Source organism: Melopsittacus undulatus, chromosome 26, assembly GCF_012275295.1.
Source record: "Melopsittacus undulatus isolate bMelUnd1 chromosome 26, bMelUnd1.mat.Z, whole genome shotgun sequence".
NCBI classification, from domain to species: domain Eukaryota; kingdom Metazoa; phylum Chordata; class Aves; order Psittaciformes; family Psittaculidae; genus Melopsittacus; species Melopsittacus undulatus.
In genome coordinates this window covers 289,523-298,201 of record NC_047552.1, presented here as the reverse complement: position 1 = coordinate 298,201, position 8,679 = coordinate 289,523, and the positions used below count along the sequence as shown (strand labels likewise).

General features: G+C 51.8%; 1 protein-coding gene across 1 annotated transcript; it reads left to right on the top strand.

Moving 5' to 3' along the window:
* Positions 1 to 255: 255 nt before the first annotated feature.
* Positions 256 to 7,981, top strand: LYPD3 (LY6/PLAUR domain containing 3). The gene is made up of 5 exons (XM_034072271.1): positions 256 to 385; positions 1,118 to 1,237; positions 6,038 to 6,217; positions 7,473 to 7,639; positions 7,961 to 7,981. Exons 1-5 carry the CDS (start codon positions 292 to 294, stop codon positions 7,979 to 7,981), a joined length of 582 nt encoding a protein of 193 aa, XP_033928162.1. The 5' UTR covers positions 256 to 291.
* The last annotated feature ends 698 nt before the right edge of the window (positions 7,982 to 8,679 follow it).

The window sequence follows — 8,679 nt, the reverse complement described above, 5'->3', positions numbered from 1 at the left end:
GGCATGGAGCACATCTATGGGGCAGGCGCTGTGCTATGGGGTGTGGAGCCCATCTATGGGGCATGGAGCCCATCTATGGGGCAGGCGCTGTGCTATGGGGCGTGGAGCACATCTATGGGGCGTGGAGCACATCTATGGGGCAGGTGCTGTGCTATGGGGCGTGGAGCCCATCTATGGGGCAGGTGCTGTGCTATGGGGCGTGGAGCCCATCTATGGGGCAGGCGCTGTGCTATGGGGCGTGGAGCCCTGGGGCTCCCCCACCCCTGCCCCACCTCGTCCTTGTTGCCATAAATGAGGCCAGCTCAGCCCCACGGCACAGGCCAGGCTGAAATGTGGGGCTGGGCTATGGGGCTGGCCCCATTGCTGCCACTGCTGCTGCTGCCAGGTAATGGGGGGGGGGGGCACTTGTGGGGCAGGACCTGGGGGGCTGAGGCTATGGGGCAGGGGGTGTCATTGGGGCTGTGGCATGGGGGGGGGGGGTTCAGGGCTCAGGGCTATGGGGCTGAGGTGCTATGGGGCTGAGGTGCTATGGGGCAGTAGCAGAGGCTGTGGGGTGGTTGTGGGGCGACATCTATGGGGCAGGGGGGTTGTCAATGTTGAAGTCTATGGGGCTGCTAAGGGGCAGGAAGCAAGGGCTATGGGGGCTATGGGGCAGGAGCTATGGGGCGGGGGGGGTGTCTGGATTCAGGGCTATGGGGCTGAGCTGCTATGGGGCAGGAATAAAGCAGTGTCAGGGGCAATGGGGAAGGGGCTGTGGGGCAGAGGGGCTGTGGGGCCCATCTATGGGGCAGGGGCTATGGGGCCCATCTATGGGGCAGAGGGGCTATGGGGCCCATCTATGGGGCAGGGGCTATGGGGAAGGGGCTATGGGGCACATCTATGGGGCAGAGGGGCTGTGGGGCAGAGGGGCTGTGGGGCCCATTTATGGGGCCCATCTATGGGGCAGGGGCTATGGGGAAGGGGCTGTGGGGCAGGGGCTATGGGGCCCATCTATGGGGCAGGCTATGGGGCAGGCAGGGACAGGCCCGGGCAGGTGAAGCGTCGCCCCAGCCGCATGCCCAGGGGCAGGGTGGGGCTGGGGCAGCAGCCGCCCCACAGACACACACGTGTGGGGCAGGAGCTGTGGGGCTGCAGTGCCTGAGCTGTGGGGCACAGGACGAGAGCTGCTATGGGGCCAACGTCACCTGCCCCCCCGAGAGTGACGTCTGTGCTGAGGCCCTGGCCAGTGTCACCTGGAGTGAGTGGGGAGATGTGGGGCTGGGGCTCTATGGGTCTCTATGGGGCTCTATGGGTCTCTATGGGGCTCTATGGGGTCTCTATGGGTCTCTATGGGGCTCTATGGGGTCTCTATGGGTCTCTATGGGGCTCTATGGGGTCTCTATGGGGCTCTATGGGGCTCTATGGGGTCTCTATGGGGTCTCTATGGGGCTCTATGGGGTCTCTATGGGGGCTCTATGGGGCTCTATGGGGCTCTATGGGGCTCTATGGGGCTCTATGGGGCTCTATGGGGCTGGAACGCCTGGGTTTGCTCTATGGGGCTCTATGGGGCTGGAACACCTGGGTTGTTCTATGGGGCGATGTGGGGCTGGGAGCACTGGGTTTGTTCTATGGGGCGATGTGGGGTGGGGTTATATGGGTTATATGGGTCTGGAACCCCTATGTTTCTCTATGGGGCTCTATGGGGCTGGAACACCTGGGTTGTTCTATGGGGTTATATGGGGCTGGAACCCATGGGTTTCTCTATAGGGCATGTGGGGCTGGGGCTCTATGGGGTTATATGGGGCTGGAACCCTTGGGTTTGTTCTATGGGTCTCTATGGGGCTGGAACCCCTGGGTTTCTCTATGGGGCTCTATGGGGCTGGAACACCTCAGTTTCTCTATGGGGTGATGTGGGGCTGGGAGCACTGGGTTTGTTCTATGGGGTTACATGGGTCTGGAACCCATGGGTTTCTCTATGGGGCTCTATGGGGCGATGTGGGTCTGGTGCTCTAAGGGGCTATGTGGGGCTGGGAGCACTGGCTTTGTTCTATGGGGTTATATGGGGCTGGAACCCATGGGTTTCTCTATGGGGCTCTATGGGGCGATGTGGGTCTGGGGCTCTATGGGGCTGGAACCCCTGGGTTTGTTCTATGGGGCTCTATGGGGCTGGAACACCTGGCTTTGTTGTATGGGTCTCTATGGGGCTGGGAGCCCTGGGTTTCTCTATGGGGCTCTATGGGGCTGGAACTCCTCAGTTTCTCTATGGGGTGATGTGGGGCTGGGAGCACTGGCTTTGGTCTATGGGGCGATGTGGGGTGGGGGGGTAACCCCTGGCTTTGCTCTATGGGGATCTATGGGGCTGGACCCCCTGGGTTTGTTCTATGTGTCTCTATGTGTCTCTATGTGTCTCTATGTGTCTCTATGTGTCTCTATGGTCTCTATGTGTCTCTATGTGTCTCTATGTGTCTCTATGTGTCTCTATGTATCTCTATGGTCTCTATGTGTCTCTATGTGTCTCTATGTGTCTCTATGGTCTCTATGTGTCTCTATGTGTCTCTATGTGTCTCTATGTGTCTCTATGTGTCTCTATGTATCTCTATGGTCTCTATGTGTCTCTATGGGTCTCTATGTGTCTCTATGTGTCTCTATGTGTCTCTATGTGTCTCTATGTGTCTCTATGTGTCTCTATGTGTCTCTATGTGTTTCTATGGTCTCTATGTGTCTCTATGTGTCTCTATGTGTCTCTATGTGTCTCTATGGTCTCTATGTGTCTCTATGGGTCTCTATGTGTCTCTATGTGTCTCTATGTGACTGTATGGTCTCTATGTGTCTCTATGGTCTCTATGTGTCTCTATGTGTCTCTATGGTCTCTATGTGTCTCTATGTGTCTCTATGGTCTCTATGTGTCTCTATAGTCTCTATGTGTCTCTATGGGTCTCTATGTGTCTCTATGGTCTCTATGTGTCTCTATAGTCTCTATGTGTCTCTATGTGTCTCTATGGTCTCTATGTGTCTCTATGTGTCTCTATGTGTCTCTATGTGTCTCTATGGTCTCTATGTGTCTCTATGTGTCTCTATAGTCTCTATGGGTCTCTATGTGTCTCTATGTGTCTCTATGTGTCTCTATGGGTCTCTATGTGTCTCTATGGTCTCTATGTGTCTCTATGTGTCTCTATGGTCTCTATGTGTCTCTATGTGTCTCTATGTGTCTCTATGTGTCTCTATGGTCTCTATGTGTCTCTATGTGTCTCTATGTGTCTCTATGTGTCTCTATGTGTCTCTATGGTCTCTATGTGTCTCTATGGTCTCTATGTGTCTCTATGTGTCTCTATGTATCTCTATGGTCTCTATGTGTCTCTATGGTCTCTATGGTCTCTATGTGTCTCTATGTGTCTCTATGTGTCTCTATGTGTCTCTATGTGTCTCTATGGTCTCTATGTGTCTCTATGGTCTCTATGGTCTCTATGTGTCTCTATGTGTCTCTATGTGTCTCTATGTGTCTCTATGGTCTCTATGTGTCTCTATGTGTCTCTATGTGTCTCTATGTGTCTCTATGTGTCTCTATGGTCTCTATGTGTCTCTATGGGTCTCTATGTGTCTCTATGTGTCTCTATGTGTCTCTATGGTCTCTATGTGTCTCTATGTGTCTCTATGTGTCTCTATGTGTCTCTATGTGTCTCTATGTGTCTCTATGGTCTCTATGTGTCTCTATGTGTCTCTATGGTCTCTATGTGTCTCTATAGTCTCTATGTGTCTCTATGGGTCTCTATGTGTCTCTATGGTCTCTATGTGTCTCTATAGTCTCTATGTGTCTCTATGTGTCTCTATGGTCTCTATGTGTCTCTATGTGTCTCTATGTGTCTCTATGTGTCTCTATGGTCTCTATGTGTCTCTATAGTCTCTATGGGTCTCTATGTGTCTCTATGGGTCTCTATGTGTCTCTATAGTCTCTATGGGTCTCTATGTGTCTCTATGTGTCTCTATGTGTCTCTATGTGTCTCTATGGTCTCTATGTGTCTCTATGTGTCTCTATAGTCTCTATGGGTCTCTATGTGTCTCTATGTGTCTCTATGTGTCTCTATGGTCTCTATGTGTCTCTATAGTCTCTATGGGTCTCTATGTGTCTCTATAGTCTCTATGGGTCTCTATGTGTCTCTATGTGTCTCTATGGTCTCTATGTGTCTCTATGTGTCTCTATGTGTCTCTATGTGTCTCTATGTATCTCTATGGTCTCTATGTGTCTCTATAGTCTCTATGGGTCTCTATGTGTCTCTATGTGTCTCTATGTGTCTCTATGGTCTCTATGTGTCTCTATGTGTCTCTATGGTCTCTATGTGTCTCTATGTGTCTCTATGTGTCTCTATGTGTCTCTATGTGTCTCTATGGTCTCTATGTGTCTCTATGTGTCTCTATAGTCTCTATGGGTCTCTATGTGTCTCTATGTGTCTCTATGTGTCTCTATGGTCTCTATGTGTCTCTATGTGTCTCTATAGTCTCTATGGGTCTCTATGTGTCTCTATAGTCTCTATGGGTCTCTATGTGTCTCTATGTGTCTCTATGTGTCTCTATGGTCTCTATGTGTCTCTATGTGTCTCTATGTGTCTCTATGTGTCTCTATGTATCTCTATGTGTCTCTATGTGTCTCTATGGTCTCTATGTGTCTCTATGGTCTCTATGTGTCTCTATGTGTCTCTATGTGTCTCTATGTGTCTCTATGTGTCTCTATGGTCTCTATGTGTCTCTATGTGTCTCTATAGTCTCTATGGGTCTCTATGTGTCTCTATGTGTCTCTATGTGTCTCTATGTGTCTCTATGGTCTCTATGTGTCTCTATGTGTCTCTATAGTCTCTATGGGTCTCTATGTGTCTCTATAGTCTCTATGGGTCTCTATGTGTCTCTATGTGTCTCTATGTGTCTCTATGGTCTCTATGTGTCTCTATGTGTCTCTATGTGTCTCTATGGGTCTCTATGTGTCTCTATGTGTCTCTATGTGTCTCTATGGTCTCTATGTGTCTCTATGGTCTCTATGTGTCTCTATGTGTCTCTATGTATCTCTATGTGTCTCTATGTGTCTCTATGTGTCTCTATGTGTCTCTATGTGTCTCTATGTGTCTCTATGTATCTCTATGGTCTCTATGTGTCTCTATAGTCTCTATGGGTCTCTATGTGTCTCTATGTGTCTCTATGTGTCTCTATGGTCTCTATGTGTCTCTATGTGTCTCTATGGTCTCTATGTGTCTCTATGTGTCTCTATGGTCTCTATGTGTCTCTATGTGTCTCTATAGTCTCTATGGGTCTCTATGTGTCTCTATGTGTCTCTATGTGTCTCTATGGTCTCTATGTGTCTCTATGTGTCTCTATAGTCTCTATGGGTCTCTATGTGTCTCTATAGTCTCTATGGGTCTCTATGTGTCTCTATGTGTCTCTATGTGTCTCTATGGTCTCTATGTGTCTCTATGTGTCTCTATGTGTCTCTATGTATCTCTATGTGTCTCTATGTGTCTCTATGTTCTCTATGGGTCTCTATGTGTCTCTATGTGTCTCTATGTATCTCTATGTGTCTCTATGTGTCTCTATGTGTCTCTATGGTCTCTATGTGTCTCTATGTGTCTCTATAGTCTCTATGGGTCTCTATGTGTCTCTATGTGTCTCTATGTGTCTCTATGTGTCTCTATGTGTCTCTATGGTCTCTATGTGTCTCTATGTGTCTCTATAGTCTCTATGGGTCTCTATGTGTCTCTATAGTCTCTATGTGTCTCTATGTGTCTCTATGTGTCTCTATGTGTCTCTATGGTCTCTATGTGTCTCTATGTGTCTCTATGTGTCTCTATGTATCTCTATGTGTCTCTATGTGTCTCTATGTTCTCTATGTGTCTCTATGTGTCTCTATGGGGTCTCTATGGGTCTCTATGGGTCTCTATGTGTCTCTATGTGTCTCTATGGTCTCTATGTGTCTCTATGTGTCTCTATGGTCTCTATGTGTCTCTATGTGTCTCTATGGTCTCTATGTGTCTCTATGTGTCTCTATGTGTCTCTATGTGTCTCTCCCCCCCCCCAGGTCACGGCCGGACGGCTCTGGGTGGGCGTGGCTGTGGGCGTGGCCACGCCGGGTCCCTGTCACGTGCCCTGACCCTCCCGGGGCTGGTGCTGTTCGTGCGGCGGCGGCAGTGCCGGGGGGGGGAGGGGCCGTGTAATGGAGAGCTGCCCATGGGGGGGGAGGGGGAGCTGCCCATGGCTGGTAAGGGATCAATGGGATCAATGGGGGTCAATGGGGATCAATGGGGGTCAATGGGGTCAATGGGGATCAATGGGAGTCAATGGGGGTCAATGGGGTCAATGGGGATCAATGGGAGTCAATGGGGGTCAATGGGGATCAATGGGATCAATGGGGGTCAATGGGGGGCAATGGGATCAATGGGGATCAATGGGGGTCAATGGGGTCAATGGGGGGGAGGGGCCGTGTAACGGAGCTCTGCCTTTTGGGGGGGAGGGGGAGCTGCCCATGGCTGGTAAGGGGTCAATGGGATCAATGGGGATCAATGGGGATCAATGGGGATCAATGGGGATCAATGGGGTCAGTGGAGATCAATGGGTTCAATTGGGGCCAATGGGGACCGATGGGGCAATGGTAGTCAATGGGGATCAATGGGGGGGGAGGGGCCGTGCAATGGAGTGCTGCCTATGGGGGGGGGAGGGGGAGCTGCCCATGGCCGGTAAGGGGGAATGGGGGTAATGGGGATCAATGGGGATCAATGGGGATCAATGGGATCAATGGGGATCAGTGGGGGTCAATGGGGATCAGTGGGGGTCAATGGGGGTCAATGGGATCAATGGGGGTAATGCAGCTCAATGGGGATCAATGGGGGTCAGTGGGGGTCCATGGGGGTAATGGGGGTCAGTGGGTTCAATGGAGGTCAATGGGATCAATGGGGATCAGTGGGGATCAATGGGAATCAATGGGGGTCAATGGGGGGAATGGGGGATTTGGGGTAATGGGGGTTAATGGGGGGGATGGGGGTAATGATGGCAATGGGGGAATGAGGGGGAATGGAGGAATGTGGATAGTGGGGGTCAATGTTGGGAATGGGGATCAATGGGGATCAATGGGGGTGATGAGGTAATGGGGCAACAGGGGTAATGGGGGAATGGGGGAGTGGGGGGAAAGGGGGTAATGGGATGGGGCAATGGGGATAGTGGGGGGCAATGGGGGGAATAGGGGTAATGGGGTTACGGGAGTAATGGGGGGAATGGGGTAATGGGGTAATGGGGGTATTGGGGTAATGGGAATGGGGGTCAATGGGGGGTAATGGAGACAATGGGGCTCATGGGGGTCAATGGGGGTCAATGGGGGGTAATGGGGACAGTGGGGCTCATGGGGGTCAATGGGGGTCAATGGGGGGTAATGGGGACAATGGGGCTCATGGGGGTCAATGGGGGTCAATGTGTGTGAGCATTGCCCATACAAGGCCCCCCCCCCCCGGCCCCGCCCCCAGACAACGTCACGGAGCAGACACCCAATGGGCTTCGCTGCTTCGGTTGCCCTGACAACGGCTCCTGCTCCGCCCCCATTGTGGTGCATTGCTATGGGGAGCTCCGGGCCTGTTTCCATGGCAACGTCACCGTCACCCTGGGTGAGAGCCAATGGGAGGGCAGGGAGGGGGTCATGACCCCTGGGGGGGGGGGGGGATGGGATGGAGGTGAGCAATGGGGGGGGGGGGGGGGGATGTTGCTATGGTAATGCTATGGGAGAGCATCACTGGTTACCATGGTAACCCAATGGGGATCAAAGAGGAGCAATGGGATCAATGGGGGGCAATGGGGAGCAATGGGGGGTCAATGGGGGTTACCATGGTAACCCTATGGGGATCAAAGAGGAGCAATGGGATCAATGGGGGCAATGGGGATCAATGGGGGGCAATGGGGGTTACCATGGTAACTATGAAAGAGCATCACCAGTTATCATGGTAATCCTATGTGAGAGCATCACCGGTTACCATGGTAACCCTATGGGGATCAAAGAGGAGCAATGGGATCAGTGGGGGGCAATGGGGGTCAATGGAGACCAATGGGGGCAATGGGGATCAATGGGGTCAAGGGGGCAGTGGGGTCAATGGGGATCTATGGGGGCAATGGAGATCAGTGGGGGGCAATGGGGGGCAGTGGAGGTTACCATGGTAACTATGAAAGAGCGTCACTAGTTACCATGGGAAGCCTATGGGAGAGCATCACTGGTCACTATGGTAACCCTATGGGAGAGCAATACCCGTTACCATGGTAACCCTATGGGAGAGCATCCTTGGTTACCATGGTAACCCTATGGGAGAGCATCCTTGGTTACCATGGTAACCCTATGGGGATCAAAGAGGAGCAATGGGATCAATGGGAGCAATGAGGATCAATGGGGGCAATGGGGATCAATGGGGGGCAATGGGGGTTACCATGGTAACCCTATGGGATCAAAGAGGAGCAATGAGTATCAATGGGGTAAATCGGGGCAATGGTTATCAATGGGGGTCAATGGGGGGCAATGGGGGTTACCATGGTAACCCTATGGGATTGCATCCTCGGTTACCATGGTAACCCTATGGGGATCAAAGAGGAGCAATGGGATCAATGGGAGCAATGAGGATCAATGGGGGCAATGGGGATCAATGGGGGTCAATGGGGGGTATCATGGTAACCCTATGGGATTTGCATCCT

Coding starts and splice junctions, on each gene's coding strand:
- LYPD3 (XM_034072271.1), top strand. CDS start 292: ATGAGGCCAGCTCAGCCCCACGGCACAGGCCAGGCTGAAATGTGGGGC. Junction 1,238..6,037: donor CCTGGCCAGTGTCACCTGGA/GTGAGTGGGGAG, acceptor CCCCCCCCCCAG/GTCACGGCCGGACGGCTCTG. Junction 6,218..7,472: donor GGGGGAGCTGCCCATGGCTG/GTAAGGGATCAA, acceptor CCCCGCCCCCAG/ACAACGTCACGGAGCAGACA.